This window comes from Cyanistes caeruleus, chromosome 2 (genome assembly GCF_971803275.1).
Source record: "Cyanistes caeruleus chromosome 2, bCyaCae1.hap1.1, whole genome shotgun sequence".
NCBI classification, from domain to species: Eukaryota; Metazoa; Chordata; class Aves; order Passeriformes; family Paridae; genus Cyanistes; species Cyanistes caeruleus.
In genome coordinates this window covers 52071650-52092805 of record NC_141702.1, presented here as the reverse complement: position 1 = coordinate 52092805, position 21156 = coordinate 52071650, and the positions used below count along the sequence as shown (strand labels likewise).

Below are 21156 nucleotides of genomic sequence, written 5' to 3'. Positions count from 1 at the left end.
CTTCTGCTTTCAAAGACAAAGGCTTTAGAGAAACTGTGTTCCTAAGGTGCATCTCTGACTAAGCTAAGCTTTTCTCTGTGTTCATTCAACACAAAGGAGACTTGGACAAATCTACAGTGGGTGAAGGGGACCTTCTTCTAGTTGTCTGCTTCTTGCTTGGCACCTGAGAGCTCATTTACAACATATGTTGTACTTCATAATTAGTGAATACTCTGAAGCTCAGGCACTGTTGTCCAGCACACTTCCTGGTTCTGCAAATACATTTCTATCATATCCCTCATCAAGCTGAGCTAAAATTACCCAATTTTAAGGGAAGGGCAAACAGAAGCCAGTTGAAAAAATGATGCAAATTTTCAAAGGGCAAGACGGGTCAAAAGGAGAAACTGACTTATAGAACTTATATTTGATCCATAGGTCACACTGGTGAATTCTTGCCTTAAACTACCCAGCTGCTGAAGTTGAATTAATGAGCATCCGTCATTTATGTTGTGAGTTTGTTTTTCATGCATGCTTGGCACAGAGTGGGAACAGTCATGTATTTAGAGGCCGAGGGAGTAAAAAGAAAGCTAGATACTAATTTTATTGAAAACAGTCAGAGCTTTACTTGAACAGACGTCAATATTTGGCTGCAGTCAAGTAAAGCGTGATTATAGCCATTAAAATATGAAAGCACTCATGTAAAATCCCTCCATAGGAGCATGATCCAAAGCCTGTTGGAGTGGAAAGCATCTCTGACGTTAATGGGCTTTGGATGATGTTCTAGAGACAGCAAAACAACTGAATTTCAGATTCAGTAATACAAACCTGATAACAATCAGCTACCCAAATACATCTCAGAACTGCTTAATTTACTCAAAGGCTTGTACAAGAGATTAGGCAGTTAATACAATTAAAATGAAAAAAAAACAAACCCCACAGCTAGCCTGTCCTGCAGCCCTCATCTACATGAATAACCTTAATTGATCGAAGTGAGACTACTCATCCAACTAAAAACTGCAGGATCAGGATCAAAGTACGCAAATCCCCCCTCATTACTCTGTTGAACATCACCATATCAAATAGAATATGGGTAGCACATTACCTCATTGCAGGCATGCTTATGGAATGGCGAATAGAATAGCTGTGGGGTGAAAGAAAAACATAAGAAAAAAAAGCTGTAAAATCCGATTTCCAATATGATTACAATGTATTTTTTTAACTTAGCTGTAAATGTTCATATTCAAAAATGCTGGTATTCTTCCCCTGCTGATGGCAAGGGCTTGTCAAACTCCAGCTTACTCTCAGACTAAAGATCTTACCACCACCTTCTCATGTCAACTGACCAGCAATGGGGTTCAAAAAAATGATGCAAAACAGCTCCTGGCAAAATCCTTTTAAATGCTGCAGACCCTGGCTATCTACAGAGACACATGAGAGGGGCACAGAGAGCCACCTCTGTGTCCCACAGTGACAGGGGATGAGCTCTGTGTTGGGCAGGAGGGATACACCCCAGGTTTGTGCACATCAGCAGAGCTGGGTCAGCTGACTCCCAGTCTCAAAAGGCTCCTGCACAAATGGTTACCCAAACAAGAGGTTTCCTCAACCAGACAGGCAGCACTCTCACTTACCCGCACCTCTCCAGGACATTTCACTTCCTCCTTCACTCCCTGACTTTACCAAACGTACTGAGCTATTTTCCACAGCTTTTGTCCAGCTCTCCTTGTGACACTTCCCTCCTCAGACTTCCCAGCAGCAGGAGTATTGGAAGGTTGGGAGCAGAGGATGGCGCCTCTGCATTACTCAAAGATCCCCACCTAATGCTGCACACCTTTAGCCCTGCAGATGCCATCCATGCTGACTGCTTGACTTACACGAGCCAAATTTTCCCACCTGAGACACCAACTCTGCTTTCACAGCATCACCTGTTCCCTGCTGCTGGGAGGCATCAGGCCTGGTCCAAATAAGAATCTTTATTTGAAGCTTAAGAACCTTTCATAAGCACACTTAGATCTGAGAACTTTACTTAAAGTGTGTGATGCAAGAGTGTGTCTTTTTCCAAAAATCCCTGCATTGCTAGTTCCAGTGTTGACTGACAGCTGCAGCCTGGTCTGACTGAGAACAGTGAGAGCTTTTCTGTAAGGATCACCAACACTTGGCTGCAAGCAAAGCATGATTATAGTATTAAAAAATGAAAGCTCTCATACAAACAACACACGTGTTTGTTTTAAACTATACCAAATCAGAGCAGCACTGAGCTTTTATACAGATTTGTTTTTCCCGATTAAAGATTCAGAAATGGGGGTGGGGAAGGGAGGGAAGAGCTATTTGGCAAGCAGGTGGAATAGTGAGATCTAATACAAACTGTTTGCTGTTGTATATATTTTAAGGCATCTGCTAACATCAGGCAGACAAGAACTGACAGCAGACAATACTAATGTTTCATGCTCAATTTTTCACATAATTTTTAAGACTTTGAAAGATTAGCCCAACCATTTCACAAGTGCAGCAAATCTTTAAAAATCCTCATTAAATCAAGCAAGCATCCTTGCCATTTTAGTTTTGAAACCCACAACAAATAGGCAAAAATAGAGTTTGGAAGTATTTTAGCATAGACTGCTCCTCTTCTAAAAGCAAAACATTTCAAATATAAAGGTTTAAGTCAGAAGATTAAATTCACACAGTTGAGAGACGGCACGTGACAGACAATCCAAATATTAAGTGCTTATTTTTTTTAGTTCATATTTCAATTTTTCTAAAGAGGTAAGAATGCAAGTTATAGAAACAGTGCAAAATCTTATAGTACAAGCCTAAAACATTAAGCTTTTTTTAAAGACATACATATCTGTGATAATGACCATAGCAGAGAACAGAGATTCTTCTTGACAGAGGTTGGCAAATACTACGTTTTAATTTCATGTCAGAGCCGAGTTAAGAAGGTCAATCTATCCTGTACTTTGAAGTTTACTCAGTGAAGTTAGATTCCTTGTTAGGACAATTTAGCTGAATGGAAAAAATGCTCTTGAGCTTTTCAGTACTGAAGATACTACAAGGCCAGAGGGACTGGCAAGGCATTCAGGGCTGTTCAGCCTCTCTTCAGGGTGAACTGACATAAAGCCAGACTGCTTACACAGTCTTTGGGAATACAAAATTGTCTTTTAATTCATCATATGTTCAAGTGCTTTACAGAACCAATAAACTCAAACTCTAAACATGAAGAACTCTTTCATCATCTTCAGAACTTGGAAATTTCCCCAGGACTCCCAAGACTTTTAAAGAATCATGACTAAGATACTTTAGCTCAGTTGAAGAGGAGGTAATAAAATACTTCATATAATCTTTACAAAACTCAGCTGAATAGCATATTTACTGTTTGTTGCTCATGTTTGAACCTCTGACAGAAAGAATATGGTTGAGAGAATGGGATTATATGTAAGTAGGTTTTCCCAAGACAAACGTCTTTTGAATGCGTCCATTATTTGAATTTGAGACTAATCTACTAAAGGCAAACACTTAGTCCAATCCTTTTCTTGTTACACTCACCATGCTGTAAAAATGAGGCATAGCAGTTTAAGTAGCATATGCTTTTTTTTAATATAATGATGTGGAAAGGAAAGAGATTACTGCATTACAGTCCATAAAACAAATCCTGTCAAACACAGAGGCAGTATTCAAGGAGAGTAATGTGTCTTACCCAATTGAATGCGATCTGTGGTGGATGCACAAGGAAAGAAAAGCAAAAGTTAAAAGTATTAGGAAAAGGTAACAAAAATAGACATAAACATCTGTAGCATGTCAAAATGCCCAAGGAGAAAAATAAAATAATTTGCATTCAAATTTAGATGCTGGAATTCACAGTAGAATGTGGATCAGTTCAGATCCCTCCGAAGCTATAATTTTCACAGTCCTTCACTATGCAGTCACCTATTCTGTATGCATTGAAAAACACAAGTTTTGTCTACTAAATTTTGTGTTCTCTTCATTAGAACAGATTTAAACAATGCTAACTGGTTTCTCTCCTCATAGCCTCCCTTAGTATCATTAAAGAGAAAGTATAGGCTTGCTTAATGCATATATCATGTACCCCCTCTGAATTTCTTAATCATCTCTCAGTTAAAACAGACTATGGAAAAAATAAGGAGTTTTTAATTCCTTAAACAACATTCTCTAAAATACTTGTTCCTTGTTGAAAACAATACTTTAAACACTTTGACACTGTGTTCCACCTCAGAGGAACTTAATTAAAGAGGAACTGAGAGAGACACACTGATATACAATATTCAAAGGATGTCATTAATGTTCCAAAGTTGAGAAATGATGAGGCAGACAAGCCTCTCCTTCATCTGTGCTACTGCTGTAGTCTTTAATTACAGACCACTTCAAGGGAACACCTGCCTCATGCAGCGAGCCAGAGGTGGTGCACACTTAATGACCATCTCTTCAAATACTTATTTTTCACATCCCCTCTCAATGTGTGGTGTGATGCATTATTTACTGCACAATGTTCATACTTTGCTCCAAAGAAAAGCATTGATTTCTTCAGTTTTTTTACAAGGTTATACACATCATCATGTATACTGGTGCTTCTCAAACACTCAAGGGTTTGTCTTCAGAACACATTTCTGCTTAGAGCCGTTTAATATTGTTGCCGTCCTTGTACTACCTGCTGGCTCCCAGTAACAGCCACCCCCTTCTACATGGCAATACAGACACTTGCACAGACATAGGATAAGGAAATCTCTGCTACTACAGAATTCTAAAAAACAGCAGAAATTAAGGGGAAAATGTCAAAGGAAGTGAGAGAAAACAACTTCCTCACCCATCAGCAAAAATGCTTATGAAATTATGTTCTGAAGCAAGGTAGTACTGCTATTTCCTTTACAGAGGTATCAAAAGACAGAAAGGTTTGAGAATGGTAGTTTCAGGCATGACAGCTACAGCATTTGAGGGAATTCAGATCTGACAGCAGTTTTAAGTGCCCGGAACATCCCTACATCACAGAAATCCTAAAGGGATGTGCAAAAACTACATCACCACAAACAACCTCAAAATAAAACAACAATAAAGGCACAGCAAAAATCAACTCCCAAAGCGGTAATGCAGATTAATCAGACCTGAACCATCACCAAAGATTTTGGTCCCACCTGCTTCTAAAAGCTTTAAATGACAGAGATTTCATAGCCTTCAGAAATAACCCCTGTTTGGCTGCACTCGTGAGCCATGAGGCTAGACTTACTAGCCCATCTCTGCAGAGCTGCCTGGTCAGTCCTCCCCATCTCTGCTTTTGAATTTTTTCTCCATTTGTCAATAAAGCACATTACTCTTTCCTATACTGAATTTTATTTTATCATTTAAAATAATGTGGATTTCTAATCCTGGTGCCTAAAGTGCTTGCATGCCCTGATGCTGCAGTCATATGGGAATTCTAAGTGATGCCATCCTGGCACCTTCATCTAACCCAGCAATGAAAATGCTGATGAGTAACATATTCAGGACAGATGCCTGCAAAATCTTACATTATGGTCAGCTACTGAGACTTATTCTTTGGATACAACTTCCAATTTCCTATGCTCTCTTCCTGCCAAAGCAATAGCACCTAAGCTGTATTTCTCTAGTTCTGCAAAAACAGTACAGACAGCCTTATCAAAGTCAAGCTCTATCACATCTCCTACCTTCCATCTATCCTCTATGACAGGTGCTGTCAGTTCAAGATAATTGCTCTTGAAAAACCCTTTTATGTTTTTGCCATCATGCTATCTTCTAGATGCTTAGAAAATAACAGGTTAATGCATTCCTCCAGTATCTGCTTTGTAGTTCCCAGAACTTCCCTTGTCCCTCTGGAGAGGAATTAATTTTGCTGTCCTCCATCCCTCCGGTGCCTCCTCTACCTTCTGTGCTGATCTCTGACTGCAACAGTCATGCCCCCAGGCTGTCCCTCCCTGCAGTCTTTTGTGTCTTTCCACATGTGCCTTCCAACTGCTGGCAGGAATGAGGCATTATATTCCCTTCATTCATCTTGAGAGCTGGCTCATCCCAGGCACTGGATTTGAAAGGGGTCTGTGTGATCATATAATTAAGGAAAATGCACCAGACAGCTGAATGAAGGAGTTACACAAAATGTAACTGCTGACATCCTAATTTGCATGCATGCCTTTGTTAGCTTAATCTTTAAATACGTTTACTTGAGTAGTAGCAATGTATGTGGTAGTGTGCATATAGCAGTGTAGTGTTAAGTAATTCACCTTTTCTTCCTTTCCTTTTTTTTTTTTTTTTTTTAAGGCAACCCAAAACACAAAAAGTCTCTCACTTGGTATCACAATTTGTTTCTAAAAAAGTCATCAGCAGGGATGTAACATAGATCCACACAGACAGCTGCAGAGTAGCCCAGCAGTATAGCATGAAAATATTCAAACTTTAGCAGAAAGCAAAGAAAAAAGGGATAAAGAGCCTCAGCTCTATCACATCTGTGCTCTTCTTAGCAAGAGCCATATTAAAATGTATGGGCAATCTCTAATACTGAGAGATCTGAACCTCAGATCAATGCCCTGTGAGTGACCTGCGACTACCTCCTTCCTCTTAACCTTTCACACCAGAGAAATATTAAAAGAGACAATGTGAGCTGGAGGTGGAGGAGTAAAAAAAAAATCTTGATGGAATATAATTAATCACAAGACCTATTAATGAAGGATCTATTATCTTCGCTATATTGCTAGTGTCTGCTTCGTATCCTAAAGCAGAAATATTTGTACACTGGTTTTATATGTATTCTATATATATGATACATATACATACATATACATTTATATGTATTTCTTGTATTCCTAGGAACACAATATTAAATAGGATGCATTATGACTGTAAAGAGACCTTACAAGTATTATTATTATTACAAAATTCAGAAAATGTAAAACGCTAGTGATTATTCATGCACAAAATGAATTAGAGAGTTGCAACACTGGGAAGATGGGGTGGGGATGAAAGAGAAGCACAGCAGCTGCATGAAAAGCACTTGCTCCCCAAAGGGTGGCATCTGTTCTTTCAGACAATCAGAATTTTGTCATTTTTATTATAGATTTTATCTTCTTGAATGCTAACATAGGAAAATAGCACATTTGGGGGAGTCTATCTGGCCTGTTGTTGTTATATGATATTTTAGTAATATTTTTAGAGCTAAAACAAGATGAAAATTAAGGCCCAACAACTTCAGAACAGAAATATGTATTTCACGTGGTGCTCTATACAGTTGACATAGCAGGCAACATAGAAAACAGAATTTTGTTTCATAAAGAAGGCAGGTTTCAGTATTTATTGAGTCTGTCTACAAACCCTTTCAAAATCACTATCACCATAGGCAGGGAGTAAGGCTGCTGAACACACTGGGAATTATGATGACATCTGGATTTTAGAAATCAGTTTCAAGTGTCTGCTCTGAGTGAAAGCAGAACAGGGATTTGCATCTGGATGTCATTGGTGACTATCAGCCTTAATGCCTAACCAAGAGAATTAAGCTAGAGTCTGATGTTTGTTTAAAATGGCATTATGGGAGGGGGTGGTGATAATCCATACACTAGATCACTGAAATAAAATTATTTGGGTTAGCAAAAAAAGCCAACAATGACACAGAAAATTCCTGCCTCTTTAAAGGTTACACCCCCAAACAGAAGTGGGGTTGGAAAGAGAAGGGGTAAGATTTTTAATAATCAGTTTATTTAAATGATAAGGTTTGTAACATGACCCCACACAAAACTACACCTGGCCAAGCTGAGCCAAGAATTTAGGCCAGCTTTGCTGCTGAGGGAAGCATACTGACCATCACTCCACATTTATGTGCAGCAGATGCAGAAAGTCCAAGTCACACCTCTCTCTCTATAACTATGGGAACTAGACCACTAGCTTCTTCATCATCAGGAGTCAAAAAAACTCAGTCCTAACTGAGAACTTAACTGAAAACAGCAAGTATTCACAAAAAAAGGCAGCAATGGTAGCTCATATTTTCAGGTTCAAGGGAATGATTTCCATCAAAGAAAGCTACTAGAAATCTGCTTTATGATTAATCGAAATGCTTTTGGAGTCAGCCTCTGCTTTCAGCCCTTGTCTAAAGGGCTAATGGGATAAACACCTCCCATCTGCCATGTCAGAAGCATGACTGCCATGGGCATGAGGGCTGATACTGATAGGTAAGACAAAAGCATTTGGTAACAGTGATTAATTAAGGGAAATATTAAAGGATAAACATGATGTATTTCAGTGAAGACATTTCTGCCTTTGCAGTTAATCTCACACCACGTGCAAAGCACAAGTATTTGGACCTGAGAAATCCTGAATTGCTAAGTCATCTTTCCCTCTATAATCCAGAGCCAGCTCAAGGTATTCACACAGAAAGCCTTTGGTCAGTGCTGCAGAATCTAAAGCTTGGAAACAGCAACAAATCTGTTTCCTGAGCTGTGGGCTTGTCTTTTACAAGAGGAAGTGTCAAAAAAGAACATAAAATGAAACAGGGAATATGTTGGTGCCACATGCATTACACACATCTTATACATTTCTCAAAAATACAGACTACAACTATAAATGCAGGGAAGGCAGAAAGAATTAACAAAGGTAACAAAAAGGCTTGTGAAAGTGACTCATCCAACTGGAGTCTGGAAAGAGGGAACTGAAGTGAAATACAATAATTCACAAGAAATAATGAGTGAAATGAAGATCAGAAGAAGAACAAACTCACTGTTTCTCATAATGGAAGAGCCAGAAGGCACCAAAGGAAAGACCAGGGAGACTCCAAATAGGGAATGAATGAATGAACAAATAAACCACAGACTTTACCACATAAATTTCTATTCATCTGGGGAGACATGAGGTGTTATGAATTTCAAAAGCTCATATAAACTAAAATAAATTCTAAATAATGATAAATTCATGAAGAAAAACCCTCAAGAAACTTTTAAAGGAAGGCTCAAATTTATGTTTTAGAAAGTTTTCAGCTCTTAGATTTCTGAACACTAAAAAAATATACTAAGAAAATATAATTTCATGCCTGCTTATTTTTCTATCCTTTGATAGGCATATAATACTCATGAATGTTTAACTGTATCAAGTCAAATAATCTTAGTTACGTTCATACCCTGGTTGCAAGTCACTGATTAAATGTCCATTTTAAACTGCAGTGTGGAAAAAGACACTGTAAAGCAGATGATACAGTAATGAAGATTTTAATTTTTCAGTTTCTAGAAAAACATTAGTACTTCTATAGAGGATTTATTAAGCTGTATGCAAAAGGTAGGTGTTAAGGGGCTAATAAAGATTTAAGATCCAGAATAAAAATAAAAAGGGGGAAAAAAGAGTTTTAGCTGCCATGAACTAAGCTCCAGTCATTTATAGCACACACAGAGCTTAGGATATAGTTACATCATACATTGCAAAATAACAAAAAAGAGAGCACTTACCAATGGGATAATATGCACTATTAATAAATGAGACCCTAATTCTCCAGGTCAAACATTATACTGTAGTTATCCATGTCCATTTATTTTATCGCAAAAAATCCTTCAAAAACTCAAGAAATTCCTACTGCCCAATGAAAACTGAAATAATGGTTTACAGTACACAATTTCAGCTCTCATACTGAGGAACCTTAAGACCAACTCTTTAAAAAATATTTCAGCACATAAAGCCTGACACTGAAGTTGCCTTTAAGTGGCAGTTCTACTGACCTCAGCTCCTGTTGTTTCCATCATATCTATTTTTATACAACTGCAGAACAAAACTTTGCAGTACGTCTTGAAAAAAAAGAGATTAAAAATAGCCTGAAATATTTTTTATCACAAGCACTTTTTAGGTATGTTTCTTTTCTTCAGACACTATTTTTCTCCAGCATGCACTATGAATAAAATTGGGTTAATAAAGATCTAACAGCAATTTTTTGTTCCATTTTACTTACACATTTCCTTGAGTTTGCAAAGTTATCACAAAAGGATTTTTCACTCTACTTTTTTTTTTAAAAAAAAGACCCATATAAAAATTTACCTTTGGTCATCATTATGCCTACTTTCCAGTTAAAAACATGAATGTTATTAAATACTGTAACTATAAACTACTTGAACCTTTAAAACATTAATGTAGAAGGAAAAGAAGAGCTGACAAGTGATTTATACATTTAGTCCTCTAGGTGAGGCCAGAGAAGCAGCAGATGCTGATACCTCATATCTCCAAACTTCTTGCTGATAGCTGTTCCTACATTGCTGATAGCTGCTGTTGCTTTTTGCCCCGCATGGCTCAGGGTCTCGTGTGTTTTCTTGTAACTGGAAACAAAAAATAGAACAGAAAGAGTGAGGAGTATTAAAAAGGGAGACTAGAACCGCAGAAACTAAATTCCATCAAAATCCAATCCACAGAAATGTTAAGAAACATAGTAACTCAACATAGTAACATAGTAGCACAAAACCAAACATGGGTGAGGACGCCCATTTCTGCACAGCTTCCCAAGTGCAGGGTTCTCCAGAGCAATCCCTCACCTAGCAATCCTCCCCTTCCCCTTTGCTGATAACATCCCCCAGATGGGCCAGCACACACTAGTTAAAAGCAGAATGCAGTGATTTGTTGAATACCTGTCTGATACGACTTCTGTTTACAGAAAATCATTTTTACATCAAGTAAATATTCTTCCAGCAGACACTGACCTCCTGGCAAAATCTACTGTCTGAAGCACAGAAAAGAATCAGGACAAATACAACTCTGCTCTTTCAAGCATATACATATTAGTTACATTTAACAGATTCACTTCAAAATGATTCTATGATATTTAAAATAGAAAAAATAATCAAATCTCTTTCCATATGCCACAATTTTCCATTTTTCCCCCACTTTTAAACATTTCTTTAAAGGAAGAAGGTTTGAGGAAGGACAGAGAAAGAAAGTTGAAGAAAGCTAGTGAATGCATATTCTTAGCACTTAGAATTATTTTAAAAGATGTCCCTAATTTCACTTATAGCATGTAGATTCAAACACAGAATCATCTTAATTTACTGACCCAGAATACATACTCTGACCCATACAGACCCTTCAGTACAGTTAACTTGAACTCTCAGAGTAATCAATAAGCTTTTCTGCACAGATGATGTTCTGCTGACTCAACTAATTCTGAGCATGTCAGAGGCTTCCTTCTGAGTAAACGATCTGATACTCCCAGTGACGCAGACAAGCTCAGAATTAGAAGTACTGACCTAGTAACAAAAGGAGAGCACACTATAATCAGTCTTCTATCCTGTAGTGTGTGTTGGCAGGCAAGAAGGAATGATGATGAAAAATTCAGAAATAAAACTCCACTGGTTCTCATTCTCCTTTGAACAAAAACTATAGGATCGCAAGCATGTACCAAAATACACTGGCAAAAGATTATCCTACTGCCTAAGTCCTTATAACAGGGTATTTTCTCCTAATTATTATGTATGTAAAAGTAGTAACTTTGTGGAGGAGGGAGAGAGAGGATAAAATTAACATTTTCAGTATGGCATATCACATTTTATGTCACATTATTTTAATCCAGCAGGACCTATTGCTGAAAGTCCTCTGTTCAGGACTGGTTTACAAACCACCAGTTTGATGGCGGAGGCCACACAATGCTCTGCTCTTTCAGGTTTTATGTTTAATGCTAATTTTGATTTTAGGTTCCTAAACCACAACATCCTACTAACTTAACAAGTTTTTGGACTGCCAAGTGAAAGGGCATCTTCTATGAAGGTGCTTGTCTCTGTTTTCACTAATAAGGAAATCCACAGGGAGCAACTGAATACTAGGGTACAGAATCTCTAGGAGTCTCCAGTTAGATAAGCTGAACCAAACATATGCACAGAGTTGAATGAAAAGGGCTAAAACATTGCAATACTGACAGAAGGAACACAAATTATAATTAGAAAGGAAGAAGCAATGGTTATGTTTGTTTTATTTATTCTAGTACAATACAGAGAATTGCGAATATTAGTTTTTACTGGATCTCCTTTCTTCTTAGCCAGTCTGTCCTCGGACATAGCAAGAACACCATACTCTTATTTCACTGAGGCCTCATCCTTTAGCTTAACTAGTTTAATAGATGTGTCATTCTCTTGCTGACAGTAGATATACGCTCATATAAACTAGAATGGGATGAGACCCTAAAATAAGGATGCTACTGTCAATTTATAAATTGTCAAACTATAAGCACCTGGCTTTTGATAAGAGTTGCCTATGAAAAGGAAGAAAATCAAATATTCTGTTGCCTATGGCATACAAGTCTTAAAGAGTTTGCTAACAGAAAAGCTTCCTAAACTATTCAGCACAAGTAGAATTTTGCTGATGACAAAATGAAGGGCAAGATTTGACTTCCAAATCTAAAAGGACCTTTGTACCGCAACCTATTTATGTACAGGTTGAATGTACATAGTAATATACTTTTCAGATATCCCTCTGAACTATTTTTTTGAAATAACACCTTGGAATTAATTTTATTTATAGGCATATTTAGCTTTTGAAAACGTATCTCTATGACTTACCTTTTCACTGCAAGTTCTTCACACCATGTAAAACTATTTAGAAAACAGTCCAAAAGGTGCCATACAGCAGACAGACCCAAATTTCACTGAGAAACATTAGAGTCCCCTACATATTTCTGAACATTACATTGATCAGAACATATCTTCAGAGAATTGGCTGAAATTACACTGATTTTGACATTCCAACAATATTGCATTTTCTCTGAAAATGCCATAAACCAAACATCCTCCAGTATTTCCACTAGCGAGGAAGACATGGAGATTGTATTTGTGTTCCTAATACTTTTGACATTACATAAGAGCATAAATCCAGCTAAAACTGTTATACAACTAGTCTTTTTTCAGCACCAACTTCAGCAAAAACGACCTATAACATGTCCCCTCTTCCCTTCAGCAATGGTGAAGATGAGCTTTAAGGAACAATAAAATAACAAAGGTGAAAATGGAGCACAACATACAATACCTGTCAGCTGAGACAAGAAATATTAATTTGTATCTCAGCAGAGCTCTCTTATAGCTTAAAAATCAAACCCCTGTCTATTTCCACCTCTCTACCATTACATGTATCACTATGCCTTCTTCATAAATAATCTTTCTACAGAGCACATTGCCTCACTGTAGTTAGTTATGTGCTGTGTTGAAATTTGGATGCATGATGCATTGTATTTTGGCTCAGATAGATTTATTCTTGTAGTTATTTCATATTTACAGCATAAATTTGATATCTTGCCAAGCACTCTGGTAACAAGTATCTGTTCAACATACTCTCCTGTCATCTGGGAATCTGCTCAGTTGTATTGCACATTAATCATCTGACCAAGCAGTTTTCATCATCTCAGCAATTTTTACTTTTGTTTTAATGTGCTGAACAGCATACATAATTTTCAGAAACCTTTACCAGCAGAAATAAAGCTGGATATTCCAGGTAAGAACTACAAACACTTGTTAACTGGAAAAAGTCCTCTGTGTATGATTTAAATCCTCCTTGCACCACCAAGTGCTCTGCATGCTAAGTCACCTTCAACAGCTGGGCACTCTCATCCTTTCAGCAGCCACTGCTGGCAATCCCTACGTGAGCACTGACCACCAGCTCATTGAGAGAGGTGACAGTATCTTAGGAGTCAGTCAGCCAGCAGCTCAGACTAGTCCAGTGACCCCAAAACTTACAGGCAGAAATACTTCAGAAAAAAAACAACAACAAAACTCAGATAATTTAGGATACAGGGATTCAAGAAAGAGCACCTTCCATCCAAGTCATGGAGTTAATTTTTACATAAATACATCATTACACTCGTACAAAAGGCACCGTCAGCATTACACCAGGTAGCATCAGCAAAATGAAAAAAATCAGAAACAGCCTACTTAATTTTTCAGGAAGGACAGGAACTCCTGCTCTGATTTTGTGGTGTCTGAAAATACTCTGTAGCACAGAAGAATTGGTGGTAATGGCAAACAAGGGTCACACTCTGTGCTTTGACTCAGCACTTAACAATATTAATAACGTATTTCATAGACAAGAGGGATTGTCTCAATTGTAAACTTGCAAATAACACCAACCTGTGAACATTTGAACTCTATATAGGACATTAACAAGAATTTCATCCATCAATTTCTGATTATAATTTTGTTTTTTAAATAGGTTATTTCTTTACCAGAAGCAATTATTTATAAAACTGATTATCAGAGGTTATCACAAACATGCTGATGTTGCAGTTCTATTCCAATAATGCTCAACATAATTAAAAGGAGCTTTAAAGATAACTCAATCTCCAGTGCTGTAACATACTATTTAGACAAAGTAGATTTGCAGCATATTTTGACTGCATTTTCACTTGACAGTGCCATATACTACATTTAGGTTATGCTGTGACAACTAGATCTCACTATATATAATCTCACTGTGATTTTTACAGACAGTGAAAGGAAATATAAGGAGATACTGTTTCATAAACACAACATGTGAAGGAATGAGTGGTTTATAGAGAGACTAGCCAAGCAGCAGCAGTATAGAGAGAAATAGACATTTAAATGGCCAACATCATCTGCAGGATATGACAGGACAATCATACTCAGCTCAGTACAGAATTGCCCTTCACATGGCAGAGTTAAATGTAACCTTCACTCACAGGTGCAATACAGGGCGTGCTGACAGAAGTAGGCTACACATACAATATTTATATTTTGCATGTCAAGCTGCACATTTGATGTATTGCAGTAAATGATAAAGAATTTTAATTCAGCTTCTGTAAAATCAGTACAGTTGCTAATTAGTACATCTTCATTCAGCATTATGCCTCTCCATCAGTGTTGCTGGCAAAATTAATCCATTTGAGAAACCCTCGCCTGTGATAAGGCTCACAGAAGATGTAACAGAACACAAACAATTAACAACAAAACCATACAGTAGAGCAGAGCCTGGTAGCACAAGCCATGCCCTATGGAGCTTGCTTCTTTTCAGTTTTCAAACCACTAGTCAGCTTAAGAATGACTTTCCTGTCATTCTAAAGAATCTAAAGAAAGATTAAAAAGCATCTGGATCCCTGAGAAACTCTCAGCTACCAAACTATTTTTCTGTTGATTTTCTGGGAGAAACAGGGCTCAGCATTAACTAAATTATGCTAATGTTGAAATGAGATAAAAGCATATATGACAGATAAAAGGTACATAAAACATGCTCTAAGACCATTCTTATTGCCTTTTTTGCCAGAAATGAACATTGTTGTGCAATATTTTGGCTTTTTGTTTTGGTGGGACTTTTTTAGTACTCTCCTGGAATTCATTCCAACTTTAAAACCAAATGACAGACGTTATTTTTTTGTCATCCTTCCCATTGCCAAGGATGTTAAGAATTAACTGAAACAGTGTTGGCATTTGGATGGGTACATATGCCTAAACCTAAGGAAGTATGCCCCAGGTAGTTCCTCTCCCACAGAGAGAGGAAGGAGAGAACTGAGGGAACAGAACCTCTGCAGGCTGCAGCAGAAATCTGTGTGCTGCACACAGAAGGTGACTGTTCAATAGGCTGGAGAGAGTCACAGGTCAGGAAAGGTGCCAGACAAAGGTGACAAATATTCTGGGCTGAAGATCACTGTCCTGTGATCTTCAAATACTTGAGAAAAATATGGGATGCAGATGTTTGAAATGCATTATTTGTGCAATGCAGCATAGAATAGGAGGGGAAAAAAGTATGCTACAGTTACTGTCCAGGTAGAAAAGCCAAAATATGTTTGCTGAAGCACAGATGATCTTAAGACATCACAGGCAGTTCATCACACCTTAAATTGTATCAATAGCATTGTCTGTGGGCTCTGTACTGTACATTTGATTAACAAAATTATGCAGATTAAATGCATCCCAGCCTCTCTCTTTTTCTTTTTTCCTCTCCCTTTCTCCTTTTCCTCCCTTTCATTTCCTTTCTCTTCCTTTCCCCTTCCCGTCTCCTTTTTCTGACTAACTCTTTCCTGGATATTTTTATTACTTGTAATTTCAGAGATCCCAGTTTACATTTGGGTCTCCCTTCCCATCCTTACAGTTAGATATACACACTTAAAGACCACCATAATACACATGTAAATATCTTCTGGTGCCCCATGATAATCACAGTGGGTTTTTCACTGAGAAACGAACATCTACAACGGATCACCTGACCTTACTGTGGAACTTCCATTAGCTGAAGGTTCTCATGCAAACAAATGGACATACATCTTTTGGACAAGGATCAATGAGAACAAACTAAGTTAACTTCTTGAAGTCCTTTCTCCTTATTATTCTATCCTTCCAAATTCAAGGCCAGAGACACATGTGGAAAAGCAGCAAAATAATTCTCTTTGAAGACAGCATGAAGGTTGCCTGATTCAGGAAGCAAAGGCAGTGGAAGAGAGATGCTCATTTTACTTCCATATAGCATGGACTCACACAGGTAATTTACTTGCTAAAGCCAACACACAATTTCTTTACTTACACAACTGTTACATTTACTTGCAAATTTAGAGAAGAAAATGTCAAAAGGTGATTACCCATTGCAATGAACAGAAACACCTACATTTCTTTTACTACCACTCAAAAGAAGTATGTGTGTGGGAACACAGTTTACTTAATTCTTAGAAGTCACAGTAGGACTGTGGCTGTCCACAAATTATACCTGACTTACTGAAAAAAGTTCTCAAACTTTGGAACACATTACTATATATTTAAAATTATATTAACAAAGACTGCCTGTACCATAGATTGTAAGCCTAAAACACATGCAGTGCAACTACTACCTTCTATTTTCCTATCACCTGGCAGAAATTTGAACTATAAAACAATAAGTTCCCAATAGTTGTTGAAACCCATGCAATTGTTCTCAGGTTTCCTATCAAAAGAACTAAGCTTGCTCACATAGTTCAGCCAGTAGTCAATGAATAGATCTTTATTCTACCTCTGGAGGAAAAGGCCAAGTCCATGTTGAATTTTCTTGACCCAAATCTTAATTAAATATTACATGCAAGAACAGAGCAACACTGAAACCTTCCTAAAAATGATTGAAAAGACAGCCACCACCTAAAAAAAAGCCCAGGGCCCTGTCCAGGAAATATGCTGTTTGGAGCCAGCACTTACAGTTCTCTTGATTTTGGCCTATAATTCATGAGCTTTTCCCTTTCTAAAAGTGAAAATTTCTGAGGTCAAAAGATGAAAAGCCATTTTGAAAAAAGCTTTGTCAGATTCCTATCCTAAATGTTAACCTTGCATGGGTCCACTTTCCATCACATCAAAGGCTTCCCAGCCCCCCAGTTAGAAACACTAAGCATATTGACTTTGAAACACTTCACATCATTTCACTATAGCCCTTGAAGATAAAATGGTTTTCCTCTAATTTTCTAGCTCTTCTAGTAATTTATTTGCCATGGCAGTATTGAAGCTTACAGTGGTCTGAATGTCTGGAGTACTTCTTTTTTGGAGAGGTTTGGTAGAAAACTAAGCATTTTCATCTCCCTAGAAGCTCTCTCCATAGTTATTATTCCATCCATGGGTTGAAAGGTTAACTATTTAAAACAGAGGAGGTTTATGTCTTATAACAGTTGATAACATTTTAAAAAAGGATGACGAAGTTTGTGGGATCTATAGGCTGGAGTGAGTTTATTGGTGGGTAATTTTACAGATAAAACTGTTCCTTAGAAGTTCAGTAGAATTGAAATATCTCCCAAGAGGATGGGATTATAATGTCTTACCTTTTTTTTTCCAAAGAACTACAGAAAAGCACCAAATGAAAAGCTGAGGGACAAAGCTGAGCATGGTTACAACATAAATGCTCAGCAAAGGGCAAGATATCTTGTGGATCTATGTCTTTAGTGCTTACTATGAGGTACTAGTGAAAGGCTAAAGTAACCCTTGTAACCTTTTCCATATATAATGAAATGCAATTCTATAATTGCATTGAAGAATCCAATTACTTGGGACTTTGTCTGAAAAAAATGAGGCTACAGGAGTCTCAGTAAATTCAACAAAGGCAATGCAGAGTCCTGCAGGTTGGGATTAATAACCCAGTAGAAGCTGGGGATTAACCAGCTGGAAAGCAGCCTTGCAGAAAAAGGCCTGGAATCCTGGTAGAGAGCAAATCAGACATGAGTCAGCAACGTTCCTTTGCAGCAAAGATGGCTAACAGTATCCTAGGGTGTGTTAGGAAAAGTGAGTACAGGTTAAGTGAAGTTATCCTTCCGCTGTCAGCCCTGGTCATGGCCACACCTGGAGTGCTGGGCCCTGTTCTGTGCTTCCCAGTAAAAGGCAGACATGGACAAACTGGAACAAGTATGCAAAGGTGCATAAAGATGGTAAAGGACTGGAGCATCTATCATATGAGAATGCTGGGAAAGCTGGGACGGGTCACCTTAGAGAAGGCTCATGGAAGGATCTCATCAGTGTGTATAAACAACCTAATGAAAGGAGGAAAGAAGATGGAGGCACAAGCCCTTCTGAGTGAAGTGCAAGAGGAAACCAGCACATATTCAATGCAAGAAATATTAAAATATAATAATATATTAATATTTAAGAAAAATGTTTTTCACAGCAAGGGTAGTTGAACATGGAACAGGTTGCCCAGAGAGGCTGTAGAATCTCCATCCTTGGAGATATTCAAAACCTGACTGAACACAGTCCTGAGCACTCTGCTGGTCCTGTCTGAAAGAGGCAGTTGGACTAGACAGTCTCCTGACATTGCTGTCAACATCTCAAATATTCTGTGATTCTGTCTAAAACCAGGTTAATCTTCATAAGTACTATCTTCTACCTTAATCCTATATGGTGAAAATCTTAAGTATGGAAGGTAAGGACACCTGTGGGAACTTTACAGATGTACCACTAAGAAGCTTCAACTGAATACAATGCACTTAGTTTATGTAAAACTTTTGTTTTATAGCATAACAGTAATTAGAAAAGCTCAATTATGGTCTTTACAAATATCCATGTAAAGACATTTGTAATTATTTCTTAAACTAAAATAAATAACTTCAAAATCCATCAACATGACCCTGCTTCTAGCATCTAAATAAGAATGAATTACCTATTTTTAAAATATGAAAAACTGCATTGCTAGAAGTTGAATACCCACCCACTTCTATTCACTGAAAACCCAATTATTAAAAAGGTGTGTGTAGGAAGTCATTCCAGTTGAATACCTTACCACCATGAAACCAAACCAAATTCAAGGCAACCATTTGCTCTCTAGTTACTGATGTCCTCTATAGCAGAACCCTTTGCCTCCCCCGACACAGATTACACTAAACATCAGTGCACTGAATAGTATAGGAAATTAACAAGGAACTTGTGACAAACCATTTAAGATGTAAATGCTTTGAAACAGTCAAAATCTCAAGTTAAATTTAGTCAGTAGAGGTGTCATGCATCCCTGTAAATTAGGTCATGACTCTTAACTAGTGGTCAAACACACTGTACAGGACTGTTTCTGAGAGAAGCCCACCCCTCTTCCTCTAAGAATTCTTCCTAAGAATGCATCCCTAAATGGAGAACTTAAAAAGATTAACAATAAGTGGACAAAAACGTTGGTGCTTTGTGGCTTTGAAAAGTTCCCTGTTAAAGAAAAGTAGTTTTAACTTACAAGGAAGCACACCAGCTAAGTGAAACAAAATTTGTGCTCCTAAAACCAGGTAATTTTAAAATCTAAAATGAGTAACTGTGGATTTAGAAACCCAAAGTACAGACATGTAAATATTTTGAACTTTTTTTTTTCTTTTTTTTTTTTTTAGGACAAGCTTTTCATCATTCCTAAATCAGAGAATCTTGGTGAATAATAATGCTATCCCAGTGCTGCTATTTTGGTACAGAAACAATGAATCACCTCTATTACTCAACATATCCATTCTTAAGAAAGCTGGATTACCCTGATTTGTACCAGCACTGGTGTTCTGGCATGAGGGCCTAGCAGAATTATACAGCAGTTGGACCATAAACCTGAGAATTTTCTGGAACACCAATAGGACTCCTGTTGCTCAGTTCCACATAACAATTTCTGGACACGTACCACCTAATGGAATGTAGTTTCTGAAACTCATCTTAAATAAAAAGTAGCAGCTACCACACTGGAAAAGTCTTCTAAATCTATCTTTGTGGAAAACGTCAATGTGGGGGAAAAATGAAAAGGTATCTGGGAACTTGCTACCAAATTTCAAGTAAAAATGGAAGTTGTTTTGTTTCAGAATTTTGATAGTCTCTCCTAGTAATTGTAGTTCAGATGTCTTGTGCCCCTCCTCTCTTCTAAAGCTTAGGGTCCCTAGACTGTTCTCTCCTAGCACATGCCAGACATCATGCAGGGCAACACTGATACCCCTCCTAATGACATGGCATGAGAAACAAGAGCTAGATGAAAAACTGTCCAACAGTGAGAGATAGGAGATGTACAAGCTGTATTTTTATTGAGAGGTTTATGCTTTATTTGACTTCTCATGAAAATACAAATAATAGTCCTTTAAATGTAAAAATGAACACTTTAAAATATTTTAATGAGTCTCTGTCAGCACCTTGAATGCACTGAGAGGATCTGCTAACACTTTTCCCTCCAATCCCCTGAATTTCGTGGGGACCTCAAGGCAAGATCTGGCACTGTGCAGCTGTGAAACCTTGGGTAAGACTGTGATGAAAATGTGCAAGAGTTAGGAGAACTCTTGTTAAGCACCTTTTCCCTTCATTTGGAAGCTATACTAGGCTGAATTTAAGATCAAGTCATATTACTGATACGCCTATATCCTGCCAGGTACCTCACTGATCTTGAACTTACAGATTTCAGTCTCTGGCTTGACCTAGGATCTGGCTCGTGAGTACAGATGCACTTGGAGGTCTGAACTCTTGGCTTGACCCTCTTTACTGTCATTGTACCTGCTCTGCTCTCTTTGTTCAGGTATTGTGGGACTTCATGGATGATGCCACTGCCCCCCTGCCTTCTTTGCTGTCAACTCCCAGCTCAGCTCAGTTGTGGAGAAGCTCACTTTTCCGTCTCCTTAAGTGTCAAATTCAGTTGTCAAATGAAGAAGAAAAAAAAGCAAATGACTTTTCAGACAGCACTTGATGAAAGGTGGGTGGTTCTTTCTACCAATGTTGCTATTAATTCAGCCCAAAAAGTTTTAGAAAAACATGGTATGTTCATATGTGTAAGTATAGAGATCAGTAC

At 37.8% G+C, this 21156-nt stretch overlaps 1 protein-coding gene across 17 annotated transcripts in view; it reads right to left on the bottom strand.

Moving 5' to 3' along the window:
- TPD52L1 (TPD52 like 1) overlaps positions 1 to 21156 on the bottom strand; it is a 50794-nt gene that overhangs the window by 4624 nt on the left and 25014 nt on the right. For 10 of the 17 annotated variants that reach the window (XM_086876972.1, XM_086876970.1, XM_086876973.1 and 7 more), the window contains 2 exons: positions 10170 to 10271; positions 1082 to 1120 (listed from right to left, as the gene is read on the bottom strand). In XM_086876972.1, coding sequence (XP_086733098.1) covers positions 1082 to 1120; positions 10170 to 10271 — 141 coding nt within the window. Of the gene's footprint in view, positions 1 to 1081; positions 1121 to 3670; positions 3686 to 10169; positions 10272 to 21156 lie in introns of all 17 variants that reach the window. The other 7 variants (XM_086876966.1, XM_086876962.1, XM_086876960.1 and 4 more) reach the window with 2 other exon arrangements.